Consider the following 22,289-nt stretch of genomic DNA (forward strand, 5'->3'; position numbering starts at 1 on the left):
TCAGGATGCAAAACTCTTAGCTTCTCCAGCACCATGTCTGTCTGCACACCACCATGCTCCCTGCCATGATGATCATGGACTAACCCTCTGAAACTGTAAGCAAGCCCCCAATTAAATGCTTTCTTTTGTAAGAGTTTCCCTGGTCCTGGTGTCTCTTTACAGCAACAGAATAATGACTAAGACACCATTCAAATCCATTTATGCCGAAATTCCTTCATGCTGTTCAAAAAGCTCAGTGTATCTAGTCTTTTCCACATGGAGGATCTTAGAAGTGTATGTTCATAACAGAGAGATGCTCCTTTCAGAGTGCACCTCAAAGGTGTGGAAGTCCAAGGAGCAGATTGGAAAGTACCACAACGTTGCCACATTATTTTCTAAAATTACAAATTATAAGGCCATCAGAAATTTATGACTAGTTTATTTGGGCCTCCCCACCAGTATTTGGTGGGTTTAAGGTTTGCTAATATAAAACTCAACACAATTTAACCAGGCATTCTTTTGCAGGTCTTTGAAGGTCCTCTGTGTCTGCTTAGCAGCTGCCTCCTCTTCTGTGAGTTACCAGCTCAAGTTCTGCCTGCTCAAAAACTCACTGTATAATTTACCCATTCTTTTGTGCAGACATCTCTAAAGTTTGCTTTTTAACTCAAAAATATAACTTTATTGTCCATTTAGGATTCAGAAAACACATAAAATGTGAAGAGGTTTAAAAAACACCCCAAAGTCTCACAACTTACAGATTTTAACATATTATCGTCCACCCACATGATTTTATACATCAGGGATAATACTACACATGTGATTTGGGACCCTGATTTTTCCTACTCCATGTCTCAGAGAAATTTTCATATCAATGAATGTGGCTATGTATTAGGAGCAAGCAAACTTGTCTGTTCTCTCCAGGGCTATTGATGTCACAGATAGTAAAGGAGATCCCACATCTATCACTTCACTAAACCAGTACAATCCCTAACTACAGTCTAAAATCTGTCCTTATACCCACAGATAAGTAGAGTTCTTAACCTCTATCAAGGAAACCTGATCTTTGCAACAGACTGAGACCATTATAGAGAACCACAACCAATCAAAATGCAGAGCCATGTTCACCCAGTCCCAGTGGACACATCTACAAGACAACTCCCTCAGGAATCCAGGACCACTGAAGAAAGGATGTAGAAAGATTGTAAGAGCCAGAGGATCAGGGAGCTTGCTGTGAGACTGTGTCTTCTAGCAGCTACACCCATAAAGGCTCAAAAACGTGACTGCCTAAACACGACCTGAACAAGGACAACAACAGACAGGCTAATGTGGACAGGGAAAGACCATAAGGCCTCAACTCCACACAAAGAACTCCAGGGAACTAAGATATGCCGACAGCTGGAGAGACAGCCTTCCCCAGGGAAGAGCACACCAACTGGTTATCTAATACCAAATGGTCAGGACTGAAAACGTGTACATACAACATTCTGATGACTGAGCAGGTTGTATTTATGTTTTGAGGAATACATATATATATGTATCTAATAATACGTATACATATGTAACAATAATTAATGAAAAAGAGAGATAATTAATTTGAAAGACAACATGGGAGAGTTTGGAGGGAAGAAAGGGAAGAGGGAAATGACATAATTATATTAATCTCAAAAAATAAAAGTAGTAATAATAACAGAAAAAGCCCGTGTGTGTAGGAAGCACAGTTCTTTTGTTCTGTATTAATAAGTACTTCAGGCCACTGGTCATCCGGTCTCTGTTGCAACCACTTAATCCTGCCATTATAAGAAAAGAGCAACTATATGGCATTTGCATATAAATTAATGAATATGGCTCGGTGAATGACAATAAAACTTTATGAACAAACCAGAGTGTGAGCTAGAGTTAACTCTAAGGCACAGTTTGCCATTGTCTGCCACATATCATTCTATGTAACAGCTGTACAAGACCCATTTCACAAACATACTACAACTCTTCTCAGATAAGACAGTTAAATTCTTCCCAAATCTTCATTATATTATAAAGAACATGGCAGGAATTATGTGAGACACATGTGATTAAGACTGTTGGATTCTCCTTTTAGAGAAGCTAAGATCCTAGACCAGAGTCAGACACCACACTCATTTTGTGTGGTAATATATCACCCAGCTGTGTGCAACCACACAACTTTGTTCTTGTGCCCAGTGTGACGGCACCACTTCCTCGGATCCCAAGCAATGCCATGTTTTGTCAGTCTCCATGGAAAAGAGCATTGCCTGTTTATAATGACATCTTACCTTAGATGAGGTCACTATATTTACATGTTATTATTTTCATTTGTTCTTTTGTGACCTGTTTGTATATGATATCTGTTTTCCTTTAAGAAATGTATTAGCTTGTACTCATTGTATAAAATGATGAATTATACAATTAAAAACAGTGGCTCTCCCTCCCCATGGGTGTGAGGGTATTTACTGGTTGTGGGCAACTTACAAGTTGCTATGCCCTCTTTCTTCCCTCCAGCGCTGAGGATTGGACCCATGGCCCGGTGCATGTTAGGCAAGACTCCACCAGAGTAACACCCAGCCCACATCACGACATTTTTATATTTCTGTGTCTGTTCACCTCTCCAGAATAAGAGTCTCCACGCTATTCTGGGTGCCCCTGAATTTATAACTTTCCCCTGGGTCCTTGGGACTAGCATCTGGGCTGACTTCAGCCTGCTTCTCGGTGACAGTTGCCCCATGGGTGTGTCTCCCCAGCCGGCAGATTCCCAAAGCCACAGCAGCATCTGTGGTCATCTGTGTTCTCCTTTCTCCAGGTCCTTGCCCCTTACCCAAACTTCTAGCAGAAATCTGTTTAGTGTCAAAACTGACAAAGGAAGACACCAGAAAAACGTTCTTTTCGCAGTTTACCAGATAATGTGAACTAGCAAACACAAAAAATGCTCACTGTGATTCATGTAAGGAGAGAGCAGGGTGTGGGGCCTGGAAGAGGATCCTCACTGAAGCAAGACTGACCTCCTGCTTCTCCTCGTGGAACGTGAAGGTAGAAGACAGCATTCCGGTGGAGGAATCTTTCACTGCATGTACAGAAACTCCTAGGGCAACACGAGGGGAAATTCTGGGGGTTGAAAGAGCCTCAGCGGCAGTTTCCTCCATAGTGAGAGCTCTGTAGCTTAAAACTCCTTACAGGGAGAGAGGGGCCAGAGGTGGGTGGAGATGTTCCGGTAGAATTTCACAGCAGGATAAATTAAGGGTGTGGCCTTCCTTTTAAGATCGACGGGAAAAGTTGATTTTAAATAAGGATTGAGGCACCTGGCACAGCTTTCCCAGCAGGATCCATGGCATGATGCCATTTGCCCTAGTTCCCTAGTCATGGGGTGACCGCACCCCTGAGGCCTGGGAGCTCTGGGGAGACCCACAGCCAGCCTAACAAACCTGCAGAACTCCTGGAAAATAAGAAGCCTCTGTTGAGGTGCGCATACACTCTGGGAGCTGAGCAGTGGGCAGAGAGGGGGCGCCAAAGGCGGGGCTCTGGAGCCTATGAGGGGCAGGTCAGAGATCACAGATTTCAGGGAGTGCCTCCACCGGATGGGCTCCAGTTCATCTATAAAATGATAACTCCATGTCCCCCTCCTCTTGGAGTTACAGCGCTGCCCTTGGTGCCTCGGGAAGGGCTCATCACACAGTAAGCCCTCAAAACATGGCAATTAAAGCCATCGCCCTCGCCCTCGCTGCCTTTCTGACTTCAGCTGCTTGGGGGTGGGGGAGGGCTTCCTCTCCTAAACGAGGCCCGACAGGAACACAATTAGAGCGGCCCCACCTCTGAGCTGCAGAACTGGCTGGACTCTGGAAGGAGGCACTTGAGAGTGGAGATCAGGCCGGGAGGAGGGCAGAGTGGGAGGTGCCTTGGGAACATTCTCTGTGGGAGGACAGAGGGTATGGAGGGGAGGGACCATTGTGATACTCGTCTGCCATTTTTCAGGACCTCACGAAAGGATGGTCCAATCTCACTTTGTGCCACCATGGCACTGGTCCTCCCCGACAATCTATGTGCGCCGACATGTATGCTGTTTGCCTGCTTCCTATTTTACCATGTCCCCACTTTATACCAGCTGAGTGGAATTTTTCTTTAAATGGGCGGGGGGGGGGCGGTGCCAGGGTACTGTCAGGCTATGGGGATCCTAGAACCACAGAACTTTACTCTTTCCAAACTGAAGAGCTGCTGCTGTGGATCTAAGTCCCCAGGCTCAGCCTCTCTGTATCTGGTTCTGCTTCCACTCCTCACTCTTTTAACCAATAGAGTCAACACAGTTTGAACAAGTCACAATTTTGCTGTAAATAGCAGCTGGTTTTGCCACCATCGTCCACAAGTTCTATTCTCCAAGTGAGAATTTTGGATTGTAGGTGTCAGGTGTTTTTGTTGTGTTTTTCTTGCTAATTGAGGGTTGAGAATTTTGTGTTCTTATAACGCCAGTGGCTGGTTCTGGAGATGAAGCAAGGCTTGGCATGCTTGGCATGTCCTGGGTTCCCAGGTAATGGTGTAGATGAAGGCAACGTAATAGATACTCAGTGAAGACAAACCCTTCACCATCCGGGTCAGTAACTGTACTGGAAAAGTGTGTACTGGGCAGTGGGTTATAGCTCAGTGGGAGAGAGTGTGCCTGGCATCCACCTCTACATTCAACCCCAGTTCTGCCTGGAAAGAGCAAAGATTTCCACTCTGTGTTGTAAAGGCCCTTCTTAGCTGTTTCTTGTTGTAGTTCTCTTCTTTTAAATGTGTGTGTGTGTGTGTGTGTGTGTGTGTGTGTGTGTGTGTACACATGTGTGCATGTTTGCATGTGTGTGGAGTCTGAGGTTGATGCCAGGTGTTTTCCTCAATCACTCTTCTGTATTTATGGAGGCAGCATATCTCACTGACCCCAGCCTGCCACAGGAGCCTCTGCCTCTCCCGATTAGATTACAGGCAGCTCCACATGCCTGGCTTTTCATTCTCACTGTTTTCAGGCACTGGATGGTCCAAACTGGTCCTTACACTTGCATGGCTACATTTTATCCACTGAATATTTCCCGAGCCCTAGTGTTGGCTCCTCATCATACACTGTAAGTACAGGGTCTAAATGCTGCAACAATCACATAAGGATCAAAGAGCTGGGAGAAAACAAAACAAAACAAAAAACTGTTCTGGGTAAATGTCTTCTGTACACAGCACATGGCCTGGCTCCATGTTGTGGTGGGGGAGCAATAAAAACATTATAGGGTTGTTAAAATTGGAACATGGAAGTGGGGTGATACATTTTCTGCAGTTAATTACTATGTTGTGATTCTGTAAGACTGCCCTTGCTCCTAAGAAATGTATGCTGAAGGATTTAGGACAAAAAAAATTATTAAGTTGATATTTAGAACTTTCAGATTGTTCAAAAGTGTGTGTGTGTGTGTGTGTGTGTGTGTGTGTGTGTGTGTGTGTGTATGTGTGTGTGTGTGTGTGTGTGTGTGTGTGTGTGTGAAAGGGAGGAAGAAGAAATGGGAAAATAAATGGGTAAAGCTGCCCACTGGTAAGGGAGAAATACAGGCTGCCCTGTTACATACTCCAGATGCTTTCTAAGCGAGTAAATGAATAAAGGGATCTGGACTAATTGTGAATAGGCTGGCCCCTAAGATGCTATGTTCTAAAGAGTGATCATTGTCACTGTCCTTAAGAAGGCAGTAATAGAAGGCAACAGGGGGCTCGTCGGGTCAGGAGTTCCCACAGGGCACCTGCTGAAGGGGGCAGTGAACACAGCTAGCCAAACTCTCACCCCTCCACAGGTACAACCCTCCAAAGTCTGGCTCCCAGAGTCCCATCTGCAGCAGTGGCTCAAGGGAGTAGCCTGGGCTCCGACAGAACCTTGCTCTACTACACAGCCCCTTTGCTCTGTGGCAGCACCAGGGCATGAAACTGACCCCAGCACCATAGAAGCCTTGCTTAGCCTTTGGAAGAGCCAGGCCCCAGCGTTCTGATGAAAGGATCCATTGTGGCCTCATCCTCATTTTTCACTGATAAGAGCACCAACTAACAGCACTTTCATGCTTCTAGTTCTGTATTTTTTTTTTAAAAATCTCCTTCTCCACTATCCATTCCAAGTTGTTACATGGTCCCAATGCCCATAACATTTCCTTTCACACGTGGATTTCAAACCCAGGGTACCATTTCCCCCTAAACTAGTGATGGCTGGATCATTAAAAGTTGAGATCTGAAATCCAGTGATGAGTAGTGAGGAAGAAAGGTGACCACGTGCACAGCAGCTTCTGGGATAAGGATGGCATCCTTGTTGATGGCTTGAAATGGGTAATTTTTTTTTCCTTTAGGCACACAGAAGAGACACAGGTCACTACTAATAGTTTATAAAAATGTGAATGAAGTGTGTGTGTGTGGGGGGGGTTTACAAAGACTTCTGCTACGCTTGGCCACATCTCCCACTTCCTGTGCTCTCCACACCTACAGTGGCAAGTTGAAGGAAAGAACAGCAGCCATGTTGTCACCTGGAACTTAGGCTGGAAGGACAGTCAGGGTTTGCACATCAGAGTGTCCTCCGTGCAGATCAACCAGTCCAGAGGACATTGATACCTGCTCCTGTGACTTATGGAGAGGACTATCAGGAGTCAGGGAACATAGATAATATATCAATCAATCCCAGTAAAAGAAGGACATGAAGTTGGGAGGAGATGATACAAGGAAAGGCTATCCCGGGAGGAGTTGGAGAGGTGTTTGAGGGGAGGAAATGGTCAAGATACATGGTATACATGTATGAAATCTCCAAAGAATGAATGTAATTTTAAATGTCCCTCTGTGAACACAGTGGTTGGAAATACAATGTGAAAAACACTGGTCTGTGATCTTCAAATAGTATTGATAAAAACACAAACAAATGGAGTTTCCAGGCAATGAAATAAAAGCAATTCTGCCAAGGCCAACTTGGATTTCCGACTAAAGAAACAGTATTTGGGACCAACAAGAAGTCTGATTAAAGGCCTAAATGAGGTGAGTCTAATTATTAGCTTCAGAAATGTCTGAAAACGATTTTCAGAAAAACTGACATCCTCAGTTGCCAGTACACACTGGTTCCTCCCGCATCGGGCCAGTCAGTACACACTGGTTCCTCCCGCATGGGCCAGCCCCTCCTGCCCATCCAGCAGCATTTGCAGGCTTCCCTGTCAGCCATCCTCTTTGCTGATTGGTGCAGCTGCTGGGCTCTCTTCTCCAAGGCCAGCTGGAAAGGTTCCTGAACTAGAGAACCAGAAGGGCCCTCAGCCACTGACTTTTTCCTCGATCCAGGCACGAAGGCTGTTTGGAGCTGCCGATCCAGACACGAAGGCTGTTTGAAGCTGCTGGAAGCAGGCTGCTTCTTTCTGCTCCTCACTTCTGCCCCTGGTCTGCGCTGCCTCGCTTCAGTCTCCCTCTGCACCTCTTTGGTCAGACTCCAAGGAGAAAGGCTCACTTGAGTCACACTCTTTACCTTTTCCTCTAGCAGGTTACCATCTCAAAACGGGGATGACGATTACTCTTCCTGTACTGAGAATGATCTACACTGGATCCTCAGACACAGCAGGAGGGATGGAGATGAGCATGCAGCTGCAGAAAGACTAGAGGAGTCAAGTCAGGGGAAAGCAAAGCTGCTTTGGGGAGATGATGGAAAGATCCAAGAGAGGGAAAGATGGATGGTAATGTATGGGCTCCTGCCCATCTTCTCAAGCTTCCCGGTGAGCCGGAGGTGGCACACCTCCAGTAGCTTTCTTCTGCCCCACTGTACCACAGAATGTGCTGCAGAAGAACACAGTGCCAGGACACAGATACCCCCACAGCACCTCTAACACACGTCCGAATCTTGAAGCAGGGCCATCTATTATCTGCACACTGGTTCAGTGGTCAACTCCCAACAAGCTCTGCCTGGGTAAGACTTCCTGGAGAACTGAAGCCACAGAGTTTGGGACAGGTGGCTGGAACAAGGCTAACAACAAGGAGTGACAATTTCTCTTTGGCACTACCATGATGATAGTGTAGCAAAGTCCAAGTTGATGGGATTAGGCCAGAGCAGGGCACTGCAGCTGGAAGCAGTTCTTTTACAGAGTGAAATCACTCTCCATTGCAAACCACTGAGTGTTTTCTCAAAGAATACTGTGACTCCAGACTTCAAGTGGCTTGGTGCAGTTCATCTAAACTTTCTGAACAATGGGAGTCAGCGTCAGCATGGGATCTTGTTACCAGCAGACTCTGACAATCCAGCCTGTCAGTACTGGCTAACTGTTGTCTAACGCCTTGAAGACGGTCAACAGTAGTCCATGCTGCCCTTGTTGTCTAACGCCTTAAAGATGGTCAACAGTAGTCCATGCTGCCCTTGTTGTCTAACGCCTTAAAGACGGTCAACAGTAGTCCATGCTGCCCTTTGATACCAGCGGGTGAATCCAGTGGAGAGGCCAAGAAAATGTCAAATGCTAGTTACTGATTCATCCAGAAATTCAGAAATGCCAGCAGCAGCAGGAGCCCTGAAATCTACAGTTTCTAAAGTCACCATGTACTCAGCTGGTCACTTGTTTATTAGAAATCATGAAAAGGTCTGAGGTAAATATTCTCTATTGCAGTATCAAAGCCAGGCCCTGCACCATACTAGAGAAGCTTCCCAGAGTTCCCTCAACTGAGGGCTTCCATGGAGTCAAGATGGCTGCCCAGGCTTTAGAACCAGTCTTACCAAGAAACAGTATAATTTCCTTTCTTGGAATATTGTTCCAACCTTGGGGGTGTGGTTCCAATGCATATTACATGGCGGGAAGTGACATGATGTGACTTCAGATGTCACACTTGAAATGAGGAAGCCAAGTGCAAGTGAGAGGCCATCTGTAGGTGTTCAGACAAGAGTCCAGCTCAAGACCCAGCCAATGACTGTCACCAACTAGTGTCACCAAGTAGCCGGTTGTACATGGATTTCTTCAAGCATGTGGCTGAAGAAGGCCTCCAGAAAGTTCCAACTGTAGTCACTGTTAACTACCTGGCCTCCATCTGATTATAACCACATGAGAGACTCTAAGGAGTAATGACCTCCCTAAGGCCAGTCACCTTGAGAACCAAGAGATGTAACAAGGATTAACCAGTGACTTAAAGGGATCTCTGCAAGCTGACCTGTGGGTAAAATCTAGTCTAAGATGCATATTTTATTTACAGCCTGTGGCCTAAGTATAGCTTGATACATTTATTTTCATTTTTTTAATTTATTTTATTTTTTGGTTTTTCGAGACAGAGTTTCTCTGTGTAGCTTTGTGCCTTTCCTGGAACTCACTCTGTAGCCCACGCTGGCCTCGAACTCACAGAGATCCACCTGCCTCTGCCTCCCAAGTGCTGGGATTAAAGATGTATGCCACCACCGCCCGGGAGCTTGATACATTTTTAAAGAGTTATAAAACAAAACAAAACAAAGAAAAATATGCAACAAAGGCTATATTGTTCCCTCAAAGTCTAAAATACTTGTTCTCTCTCCCTTACCAGATAAAGTTTGCCTAGCACTGACTTTAAACCACTCAGTGTCCAGATGGTTTCCTGTGCACAAACAGCCACGTGCTGCTTGAGGAGCCTCTGGGACATCAGGAGCCTCTGGGACATGAGGAGCCTCTAGGGCATGAGAGGCACTAAAGAAAATGAAAGACTTTGCAGCACCATGGAAGTCTCTGAAAAGCTACATCAACTGTTATCGGGAAGTTAGTTTAACCTCTCAATAATGGCGCTCGAGGGCTGGGGTGTGGCTTAGTGGTAAAGCTGGCTCATCCTAGTTTGCTTGAGAGAGGCCATGAATATGGGATAACATGTTAACATAAAGATAACAGAGAAGCCAACAACTGATTTTTACAAACACACCTGCGTAGTCAAACAAAAGAGACAGTAATACATTTACCAAACACAAGGCATTTGTCTTACTGGGTCTGGGTTACCTCACTCAGTACCATTTTTTCCAGTTTCATCCATTCCCCTAAAATTTTCAAAATTTCCATTTCCTTTATATCTACATAAATTCAATTATGTACGTGTCCCACATTTTCATTAGCCATTCATCAGTTGACGGACATCGGGGATGATTCCATTTCGTGGCTACTGTGAACACAACAGCAAAGAACAGTGGCATGCCAAGTGTTTCTGTAATAGGGCATTCCTTAGAGTATACGCCCAGAGTGGATGGCTGGGCCATGGAGTAGACCCACTCCTAAGTTTATTGAGGCCCCTTCAATCTTATCTCCAAAGTGGCTGCACTCATTCACACTTTCACCAACAGTGAACAAGGGTTCCCCTTTTCCCACATCTGCTTGTCATTTGTATTCCTGATGATGGCCATTTTTACTGGGGTAAAATGAAATCTTAAAGTGGCTTTAATCTGAATTGTCCTAATGGTTAAGGGTATTGAGCATTTTAAAGTATTTCCAAGCCATTTGTAGTTCTTTTGAAAGCCATTTGTCGTTACATAGCCCAGTTTTTAATTGGGTTGTTCATTTTCTTCAAGTTTAGTGTAAATTTTAGTTGTTTTGATATTCTAGTTACTAATACTCTTGATTTTTCCTCATCCATAGGCTGTTTCCTTACTTGATTAACAGTACATTTTTGCCATACACCGGCTTTTCAGTCTTGTGAGATTCCATTTGTTGCTTGTTGGTCTTACTTCCTGTGGTACTAGTCCTATTCAGAAAATCATCCCCTAAACTTAGGTGTTGAAGCACACCCCTACTTTTCTCTTTAGCAGTTTCAAGGAATCAGGTTTTCTTTTGAGTCTCTGATCCATTTGGAATTAATTTTGTGCAGGGTGAGGTCTAGGCATCTAATTTCATTCTTCTACATGTTGACATCCAGACTCCTCACCACTGTTTGTTGAAAATGCTCTTTTCTCCAGTGGACATTTTCAGTTTCTGAACTTAGAACATGGGTCCTCTATTCTAGTCCATTGGTCTATGTGTCCCTTCTTTTTTAGCCAATATGTGTTATTTTTAGACACTTTAGTTTGGGGTGCTTCCCTATGGAATATCTCAGGAATCTAAGAAACTAGAAAGTGACAGTGGGGGAGAGGCTGTCTTATAGGAGATATAGGACCACTAGGTTAGATGAGGGTGGAGAGGGGTGCTGGGGGTAGGAGGCTTCCAGCAGGGAGAGTGATGGGAGATGGGGCAAGGAGGGAATGGCAGGGGCTAAACAAAATGAAACAGGTAGGAGAAAACCACTTGTAACTGATTTTCTGGTAACCCAGTTAAACTTACAGAAAGTCTGAAGGCAGATACCTGCAAAGACCAGACAATGCAGGTCTGGAAGCAATGGGGCATTAAACAACAACCCTGGTGCCACGTGTGGGACACATGCAGAGGAGTCATTGATCAGGGAGGTTCCAGGATCCCCCAGACATTCCAGGTTCCAGTCATGGCTCTTGGTCACTTATGAGAACTAGTCGATAAGACTCTACTCTATGGAGACCACACACCTTAGTCACAAAATGGAGAGAAATCAAGCTGGAAATGGGCTAGAAGAGTCTTTCCTATTGGATGGATCTCATGGTGCCAGATGCTACTATGAGGGTTGATGTGGAGTAAAGACCTTGATTGCCTAGCCAACTCTGAACTCTATGAACTACAATACCAACCTTCTAGGTAAGATGTGCCCAGCAGTTAAGATGGTAATGTGACTATTATATGGATAATCAACCGCTCTCTAATTGAATTTGGGGCTTGCTATGCAAGAAGGAATCCATGCCTAGTAATGTTAACTTTATCCAAAACCCATGACTGAAGAGGTCTTAGACCCCAGGTAGTGGGTATGGGGAACTTGACATGGCTGCTTAGCTGAACTGACACAACATCAAGCCATCTCCTGAGTATACACATATGTGTATACCCAGAAACAAAGGCTACTCTCAGCCTTAAACAGAGAATCTGCTCCTTGTAGTGAAGAGGCAATAATAATAAAATAAAATAAAGGACAGTTGAAGGCTCAGGCCAAGGCATGACATTTCCACTACCCCCTTAAGGCTCAGGGACCACTGCGGAAGAGGGGGTGGGAAGAATGTAGGAGCTGGATGGTGGAGAGAGGGGCTGAAAAATACCATCTTCACAGTGGTTGTGCATCCTGGCATTGGTCCATAGAAGTCACGTCCTCCTCATAGTCAGCTATGGAGGGGGAAAGGATCCACGGGGCCCAACCACACACTGCAGATTTCTTGGCAACTGACAGATTCTGCATGAAGGGAGGTATGGTATCAACTGTGTACCCACCGGCGAGCCCACCAAGTTCTGGGAGTTGGTTCTAAACTCAGGTCCACACAGCCAGTCCTGACTAAACTCTGGGAAACACCAAGCAAAACCAAAACAAATAAAGGGGTGAAAGAGGCTACTAGGAAGGAGCAGGGTAGAGGTGGGAGGTAAGGAAGGGGGGCTGGAGGAGGTCACTGTACACCAAAATGCACGGTGCACATGCATAAATGTGGGAGAGCAGAATTTACTAACAACAAAAACAAAAAGTCTACCAAATAAGCAATGTATGAGGCATTTGTCTTGGATTTGATTCTGGATTAAACTCTCAATTTTGAAATTCTCATGGATAATTTTAATAAAATAGGCACAGCTTACTAAGTCTTTACTAGGTAGCAGACATTTTTCTAAAACTCTTGGGTGTAGTACCTCAGCTAAGCCTCACATTAACTCTTACTTCTGTTTTACAGCTAAGGAAAGGAAGTTATAGAGAGATGGTCTAACCTGCCCCAGAGCACACAGGCAGTTAAGTACGGCACAGGATTTGATTCTAGCCTGATTCCCATCCTTGAAATTAGCCACTGCACTAGACCTCTCCTTTCCAAGAAACACTACTTCAAGACCTCTGGTATTGGTGTACAGAATGCAGCTGGTTTCCTTGACAGAGACAGCCCTCACTGACCACTCTGGCCAGACCTCCCTGACTTGCTGTCCATCTGCCTAAGGAAGAGGCATGGAACTGGAGTCTCCATGTGTTTCTGCATTCTTCTATTGAGAGGAGCTGAAGAGCTCCCAGGCTAGCCCTCACCTGAGGTTGTTTCTAGGCTTTTCCTTCCAGGCAATCTGATGCTCCCCCATGCTTATACTGGTTCCTGTCAGTCAACGTGTAGGGAATTATGATTGTTGAGGATGAACTGTCATGGGAGATATCGTGCCAGGGGCCTCCCTCACAGTAGTCCTATGGCACTCAGGGGGCAGCTGTGACTACTGCAACACAGAACACCCCATTCTTCTGGAGGCCTAGGGTCTGCCTGTTGACTGAGTGACCAGAAAAGCTGCTGATCACAGAGAAAAATCCACGTGCCTGAGGCAGTATGGAGAGCACTAGCTACTGCCCAGCCACTGAAGCGCCCTCTGTGATAGTCCCATGTTGGAGAGAATTGTTTTAGTTACTTATAAAAACATAAGCCACAACATTGTGTTTTTTAGTAAAGCTATAAAAATGACTCCATCGCATTCTCTGTCCGGCTCAATTTGCCACAAGTAACTGGAAGGAATGGAAGGGTGAGGGGATGGTGTTATGAGTCCACGAGGCAGGATACGGCACTTGCCTACTCACCAGAATGGGAAAATGATGAATCGGCTGATGAAGAACACAACGGAGAAGATCAAGAACAGAACGTTGCAGGTTTGCTTCCATCCAGCGTAGGAGAACATCTTAGCGGACTGAAAATGGAGAGGCTGCCGTCAGTTAAGATGCTCGAGGCATGGATTTTACAAATAACTGGATAAGGACTTGTCTGAAAGTAACCTGGGGAAAGTCTGGGCTGTGGATGTGGACATAGATTACATGAGATTAGCCATGATGATAACCCTAGAGGTAGAGGACAGCTCTGTGTCCCTGTGTTTGAAATTTTCCATAAGAGAATGCCTTAAAAGATATGATAACTAACTAAAACACTGGAAGTCAGCACAGTGAATCCCAGAATGCATTCTGTAGAAACGTCTACTTCATATCTTTGAGAGGTGTGCTGGTCCAGAGAAAGCCTGGAACAGAAGTGAAATGTGGTGAGCTTGGCTAAAATGCTAGAGTTGACATGGCATTAAGGATGTACTCTTGGCCTCACCCATGATGAAGTGGGAAGTGAGGTACAGGTAGAGTTCTGGTATACAGACCACCCATTTAGGGAGTCTGGTGATTTGGATGGCAGATGTCCCCCATGGGCTCATGTATTGGAATGTTTGGTCATCAGCTGGTGGCATTATTTGGGCAAGAGGAGATCTAGCCTTGCTGAAGGAAGTACAACACTGTGTATAGGCTTTTGAGGGTTTATACCCTTGGCCCACTTTTTGTGCTCTCTCTCTCTCTCTCTCTCTCTCTCTCTCCCTCCCTCCCTCTCTCTCCCTCTCTCTCTCTCCCCTCTCCCTCCCTCCTTCCCTTTCTCTCTTTCTGTCTCTCTGTCTCTCTCCATCTCTCTCTCTCTCTCTGTTTTCCGTGTGTACTTGAGACGTAATCTCTGAGCTTGCTGCTCCTGCTGCACGTCTTCTCCACCATTGTGGATATTTAACCGTCTAGAACCATACACCAAAATAAACTTCTTTTGAAATTGCCCTTGGTCATGGTATTTTTCATGTCAACAGAGAAGTTACTAATGCAAAGGAGCATAGCTTAGACTTGAAAGGTTCTGAAATTATATCATGGAGGCTCAAGGCCTTCCTAGAACAAGAAAAGCAACACCTATGCCCTCTAGGAGCATCTGAACTGCGTTTTCCATGCTTTCCAAAACTTCCCAAGGATGACAACATTAACATCTTGTGGGGGTAGCAGAGGGTATAATAGGAATAGCTTTAGTGGCTAACATAGAGAGCAATGTACCTACAGAGTGGGGGATGGGTAAGAGACAAAGCCAGAGTCTTAGAGTGACTAGAATGGAGGGCATAGCTTTCTTCAAGGTCAGAAGTCAGGCCAAGGTGGGAAGGTGGGTATGTGCACAGTTATTAGAAACTCTATAAGTCCGCTCTTGAGGGCAAAATGGTACTGTTGGGCAGAAATCCCTTCAACATCTTCTGGACTGTGTAATGATGAATGATTCATAAATGCTAAGTATCAATCAGGATACATGAAAATGTTGGGTTCTGGGTCTGAATTTGGACATGGAGAATAACAGAGGATCAGAAAGATGCCAAGAAACGGCAATGAACAGGGCTGGTATAAGAAAGGATTGTAGGTGTTGAGGAAGCTTTTGTTGTTGCAAAGACAGAACTAAGAGATACACCATCTATCTTGAGGCTTCCAAAGATGAGCAGGCTCTAACTCAGGAAAAGTCGGCATGGGCAAGAGTCGTGCCGGGTCTGGGTTCAATTAGAGCTTGACTGAGAAAGCAAACATGTGACAGTGATTCAAAGAAACCTTTGGTCAGACATCCTTGGGAGAACAGCAAAAAGAGGCCCCGCCACCACCACCACGCAGGGTCGTCTCTACCCCCTGCTGTTGATGGAGGGCACTAGCCTTGTGTATGAGCCTTGAGTTAGATCATGACTTGTGGATCAAGAATGATTCATGACTAGCAACAACATGAGGCGGCACTTATATTTTAACCATGAAAGGACCTTCAAGTCTGACATGCCTTTTTTCCCCTGTTTTTTTACCTAAGAACTTGGAAAATTTTCAAACAGTAATGAGCTAAACATTATAATATACCATAAGGGACTGATATGACTTCTCATGTTACAGCTGGGGCTAAAAAACAAAACAATAAGTAATTTGCCCAAGTCTCGTAGGGAATTATGCTATGTCTATGAGAAGGGAGAGGGAAGGCTGGGTAAATGTAGCATCCAGACCCAATATTAATGTCTAGCTTTCCCTTAAAAACACAATGGCAGTGTTTTAAGGCTGGACACACACCAAAGTGAGCAAACGCGTGTTCAGAAGCTAGACATGAGTATGTAATTCTTAACTCGGGCCTAATGTAGCTTCCTCGTCCGCCAAGGCCACTGGGATGAGAGCAGAGAAAGGGGTGCTTGTAGCAGAGGAGGTTGCGTTCAGAAAGCAGCGAGACACCACCCTGGCCCCGCCCTGCTCTGCCGAGCTGCCCTGAGACACAGGATAACCCTGCCCAACACTCTGTGATGGGGACAGTTTACAAATATCTCAGAGGCCAGCTGCTTTGACGTGACTTCACATGACTTCTGGTTACTTCTTAAACGGGGTTGGGCAAACTACCTTCCCGTCCAAGGGCTAAAGCTGACCGGGCACTAAGAAGGGTTTTCATATTTTCAAGTGTGTATAAAAACAGAGAAAAAGAGAAGAAAGAATATATGACATAAATCACATGAAGTCCACAAAACTAGATTGACTCTCTGGCCCTTTATCAAAAACTGGCTGAACCCAAATCTGGAAGAATGAAATTCTATTAAATTTAATTTCTTCCATATCAACCTATGCTCAATCATTAGCACTCCAAGGAGCAATCCCAAGTGTACAGTAATCTGGCATTGTTTTCCTTGGGTTCGTTATGAATGAGGACACTAAGGTGAGTCAGGAACTGGTCCTGGGAAATGCCGTTGTGATTTCAGGGAAGACCTGCCAGAGAGGGGACCATTCAGTCAGAGTCCCACGCCAACAGGAGCTGATGCTAGCAGAGGCGGAGAGACAGTCCTGCCACGCCTTCGTTCTCATAGTCTGTGTGATGTAGAAACAGAAAGGCTTTTTGTCTCAATGTTCCCCGCTTTAAGGCACCCCAAGCCCTCTTTCTCTCTCAGAAACAAATGCCGTTTTACAAACATCAGTTGGCATTCCCTAAAGCGAGAGGGATTGGAAGGAGCTGTCCAACTTGGAGAATCCAGAAAGCAACAATTTCCAAGCTCTGCCTCTCAAAACCTCGAATTGGTTTCTCATTCAAGAATCTCATCTCCCTTCCTGAATGGGCAGCGGCTTGCAGTGGCCAGAAGCACAACCCCACAAAACAACCTCTCGCTCCTTCAGCGCAGAGACTGCACAGTAGACACCAAGAGGTTTCATCGCAAAGGCTCTGGGAGCCCGTACCTTTTCAGGCTTCGGGCGTTTTCAGGACGGAGTACCCTGCCAAATCCTCACAGATAATTCTCTCTGTGAGCACTTAGTGAAAAGCAGGACGTGGCAAACATTTACCTCCAGCCAGATGTCTGACACGTCGTGCACAAGCATCACGAGGGTCCCACTGCGGATGTAATTAGCACACCAGGAGAAGCTCATCAGACTAATGGCAGCCAGGTGGTGGATGACATTAGCGAGGAAATCCTACATAAGGAGAGAAAATGGAAGCCATTAAGCAAAAGCAGTTATTTCCCAGTGACTGGAAGGGAGAATAATAATGGTACCAGTAACTTACATCTGCATGTTTTGACATTTAGAATTATGCATGCATGTATTGTATGTATGTATGTATGTATGTATGTATGTATGTATGTATGTACATATGTATGTGTCTATGTATGTATTTTTTTCTACTTCTTAACACAGTCCCTATCAGGGAGCCAGGGCAAGTATGAGCCTTATTGATGAAGTAGTCTAACTTTGAAACAGCACTGAGCACTTGTCATCTAACTGTGACTTGTGACACCCCTCCCATGGCTCCATACACTACATTCTTAGACTCTGGGACCCAGTTTTCTCTGAAGATATCTGTGGGCTGCAGTGGACCCACTAGTGATGGCTGCATCAGCCTTTAACTCTAAGAGCATTTAATTGAGGCAGCTCCATTTAACCTAATATTTAGTTGATCTTAACTTTATTTAACAAACATTTCTGCACGCTAGAATTTTGCACTGGATTAGTCTATGAAGATTTGAGGCACCAATAGTCTTTTGTAGTTGCTTTGCTGAGGAAATCCTGTGGCTGCACTGAGAGTCTAACATGACACCTGACCCAGTGATGCAGTAAACCAGACTGCCCTGAAATGTGTCAGTTTGTGACATGAAGAATACCTCAGTTTCCCTGCAAATAAAGCAAAGCTACTTGTGCTAAAACAAGATTTTTCATAGGGATAGCTAAGGAATTAGGGGTAGGTAGTTATTCCAAAGTCTTTGAAAACATTCGAAAGGATTGTATAAAGTAGTTTGCCATCAAGTAAAAGATGCGGTGTAGAGTTAGGTCGTTACACTAACAAGGTTTTCCTGTGCACTAGGGACACTGCCCTCCAAAGACAAAGGAAACAGAAAGGAGAGGTATTTTCTTACTGACAGGAATACAGCTTCAAACATGAAGTTTCTATGTTTCTCTATAGGCACTTCTCAGGACATCAGAGCATGGGCATAATTGGAATTAATCTATGCACTGTCAAAAGCAAAAATAGCCATTGACAAGAGCTACTATACACAAAATACAATTTATAGGTAGAACTGGGGGCAAAGGAATGAAACAATTTGAAGAAATGGATAAAGGAAGCTTTGTAAACACACACTCACCTTCCTCTTGATATCAGAGCCCAGGCTAAACAGCAGTGACCAATAAAAGCTCATCTCCAGGGTGTAGTACCAGTACTGTGATGGCAGCAAAGGCTGAGGGAAGGAAAAACATCATTCCTCCAAGTTCCACCTCACAAGAACACATCTTGATTTGATGAAACCCACGTATACTCCACAAGACTGCAGGAAGCTGCAGTGACTTCCAATCCCCAAAGGAATCACAGATAAATGTCAAGGTGTTTAATCCTTGAACGATTAGAGAAGCATTCTAAACCAAATGAAATGTTTTGACTAAAAAGTTTAAGAAATGCTATAGATGTGACTGCCTAATTTTAGCTTAATGTGAGTTATTTTAGATATGTAACTGTTTAAGGACTCTAAAATTGTCTTCTGAATAAAAGTTACTAAATTTCTACAGCTAGAATTTTTCTTAGTCATGTTATAGTAGGGAATTTCTTGAGATATTGAGGCAAATTGTGACCTGAGTCGTGTTAGTCAGTATGATGGACGGTTATCTAATGCACCCATTAAATATGGCTTTTTAATATCTACGGCCTTACATGGTGTCCTCCCACAGGACTATGGATTTCATCCTGGTATTTGGCCAAGGGGAGAGTAGTCAATGCAATACAAGCATAGACTTCATGAGCACTGTTTAAGAAAGCTGAGCTATCATACTAAAGAGGCCACAAAAAAGACTATTTAAGTGCCAGCTGATATATTAGGGGGGGGACCACCAGCTGACTAGGAATGTATGAATGATCTCAGTTGACACCACATGGAACAGATCTGCTTCCGTTAGCCTAGGCCCAATTGCCAACCCAAATCCTGAGTAAGCAGTGGCTGGCATCTTAGGGCACTAGGCTGGAGGACAGCTGTTATGCACCAGGGATAACGGATGCTCTTGAGAAGGGTAAATGGGCTGGCATCAATAGGACTGCATTATGGCCTGTGTGATGAACAGGACAGGACTTTTCTTTCTAATGCTTTCTTGTTCCCTCTTCCTGTTGTTTCATTTATTTGGTTTCTATCATTTATTTTATGTGTATGGGTGTTTTGTCTGCATGTATGTATGGACCACATGTGTGTCTGGTTCCTGCAGAGGTCAGAAGAGGACACTGGATCCCCTGGAACTGGAGATGTGGGTAGTAGTATGCCACCATATGGTGTTAGGACTCAAACCCTTGTCTTCTGGAAGAGTAGCCAGTCCTCTGAACCACTGAGCCATCATTCCAGCCCACTTTCTGATTTTCGTTTGCTTGTTTGTTCATGCTGAGGCTAACATGCTAAAAAGACTAATTTTAGCCTGTTCCTTTGGAAATGGTGGCAGAGGACTACAAGTTCAAGGACAACTTGGCTATGTGCTGAGTTTAAGGTCAGCCTGAGCTTCCTAGTAAGAGTGGGTCACAAAAACAAAACTAACCAACCAGCAGACAGCAAACAAAGAAACAAAGAACCCACTGAGACCTGGGGCGGTGTCTTAACATGGGGTTGGAGTTAGAGAGAGGCTACCTGAGGGAGGACGCACCTGCTTGGGGTAGTCACGCCAAACCTCCCAGAGGTCGTACGCCCATGGTTTCTGGAAAAAAGAAGAGCCAGGAGAGAAGACACTCTGTCAGTCAAAAGCGGGTTTCAGCAGGAAGCACGGCTCTTTGTGGTGGTGTTTCTTGTCACACGGACACACTATTTTTCCTGTTGCACAGACTCACTTGTGTTTCCTGTTGCACAGACTCACTTGTGTGTTTCCTGTTGCACAGACTCACTTGTGTTTCCTGTTGCACAGACTCACTTGTGTGTTTCCTGTTGCACAGACTCACTTGTGTGTTTCCTGTTGCACAGACTCACTTGTGTTTCCTGTTGCACAGACTCACTTGTGTGTTTCCTGTTGCACAGACTCACTTGTGTGTTTCCTGTTGCACAGACTCACTTGTGTTTCCTGTTGCACAGACTCACTTGTGTTTCCTGTTGCACAGACTCACTTGTGTTTCCTGTTGCACAGACTCACTTGTGTTTCCTGTTGCACAGACTCACTTGTGTGTTTCCTGTTGCACAGACTCACTTGTGTTTCCTGTTGTACAGACTCACGTGTGGTGTTCACTATTGTACTGGCTCTCTTGTGCAGATCCATCTCTTCTGTTGCATGCATTTCCCCCTTGTGGGCATTGATTACATTCCTAAACACTGTACAATTCACTACTTACAGTGAATCTGGGGTCAGTAATAGGCCTGTCTTGTTGAAGAAACTATTTGAACAAATAAATAACCTAAAAAGTAGTTTCTGAGTAGTCAGTCACTGTATCTGCGCCTTGAGTTGGGTTAGTAGCAAATGCCTACAGTCTCAGCCCTTGGGATGCTGAGATGGGGAGATTACAAGTTTGAGGCTGGCAGGGGCTATATAGTAAGTTGTAGTCCAGCCTCAGATACATATTGAGATCCTGTCTCAAAGGAAAAAAGACATAAAAATAAGCAAGCACACAAATAAATAAATGAAAATGCAAAAAGACCTTGGGACAATTATAACAATAAAACATCAGGAGGCTTATTTTGGGCCCTGCTCATACTAGACAAGGGTTCTGTCACTGAGCTACATGCATAGCCTGAGATACATCTTGACTCCACACAGCCATTTCTTAAACTGGTTAACTTTGGAGTATTATGTCCTAAAAGAACTGCAAATGAAGTTCCTGGGGGAAAAGGCAATTTACTCTGAACCATCTGTATGGCTGGCTAACTGACCAGAACCTCAATGATTGTGGCTCAGAGCCTAATTTCGATTATTCTTGGGGCACAGTTAGCCCCATTAATGGCCATTTATTATGCATCTCTTATGTGACCTACCATCTTTATGGCTATCAGGCAAATCCCTTGAGATATACAAACAGAGCCCTAGCTTCTACCAACCAAAGGTTAAAAGTATTGGCTTATGGCACCTAGGCATACAGCTGCAAATCCCCTGCCTTGCTCTAACCTGCTTGTCTGGTGTTTCCACCAATGGCTTTGAAAAGTATTTTCATTATGTTTGCTTTGTTCTGTTACTATAGAACTCCAGGAAACCACCACCACATTGGAACATGGAATTTGGGGTAACTTGTATCTGTATTCCTGGGTCATGGTCACTTTTACTTAGCTTCAGAATAAATTCTTTCTCATCCTTTAGAGGTGAGAGCTTTTCATTGATAGAATTCATGGGCAAAATATTTTAAATTAAAGAGGAATTCCAAAGATATAAAAATGACAACTTACATCATAAAGAAATGCAACTCCAGCCACAGTTACCATTAAGTAAAATGTAAATCGCCAGCTGCCAAAAGAAAGAAAAAGCTTCACTCCTCTGTAACAGTGATTGACAGGTGAGGGGAAAGGGAATTTGGTACAACAGGCTTTGAAGAGCATGTATCCTAGAGTATAAGTACAGGTTCATACCCTAGCTGTCATTTTATCCTAAAATCCACATGGAAGCACAAAAACCAAATTATGGAAAGAGCAATGCAGAACACATTATATTACCTACTCTCAAATTATAGTCCACTATAGCACTATAATACTTGCTCAAGAAACAGACATGTAGATCAATGGAATATGATACTGTTACAGATAAAGCCAACTACTTTTTGGCAAAGATTTTAAAAATACACATTGGAAAAAAGACAGCCGCATAACAAATGATAATGAGGAAATAGGCTACCCACATTTAGGGCTTAATATGATTTCTATTTCTCACCCTATACAAAAATCAACACACAATTATCAAAGATACTAATGTGAGACCCAAATCTTGAAGACTTTTAGAGGAAATGTATGTAAAAATCTTCAAGATATAAACATAGGCAAGGACTGTCTTGAGTGGACTTGAGTAGCTCAGGCCATTAATAAAAACGAGAATCGGTAAATGGGATGATGTGAAAT

At 44.3% G+C, this 22,289-nt stretch overlaps 1 protein-coding gene across 1 annotated transcript in view; it reads right to left on the reverse strand.

Annotated features, from left to right (window-relative positions):
* Window positions 1-22,289, reverse strand: part of Cers3 (ceramide synthase 3) — a 94,991-nt gene that overhangs the window by 31,848 nt on the left and 40,854 nt on the right. Inside the window, exons 5-9 of the mRNA XM_052711906.1 lie at window positions 21,627-21,684; window positions 19,912-19,962; window positions 18,384-18,476; window positions 17,089-17,217; window positions 13,558-13,664 (exon numbers count right to left, since the gene is read on the reverse strand). Coding sequence (XP_052567866.1) covers window positions 13,558-13,664; window positions 17,089-17,217; window positions 18,384-18,476; window positions 19,912-19,962; window positions 21,627-21,684 — 438 coding nt within the window. The remainder of the gene's footprint in view (window positions 1-13,557; window positions 13,665-17,088; window positions 17,218-18,383; window positions 18,477-19,911; window positions 19,963-21,626; window positions 21,685-22,289) is intronic.

Source organism: Peromyscus californicus, unplaced genomic scaffold (genome assembly GCF_007827085.1).
Source record: "Peromyscus californicus insignis strain IS unplaced genomic scaffold, ASM782708v3 Scaffold_4__1_contigs__length_199733344, whole genome shotgun sequence".
In the NCBI taxonomy this organism is placed as follows: Eukaryota; Metazoa; Chordata; class Mammalia; order Rodentia; family Cricetidae; genus Peromyscus; species Peromyscus californicus.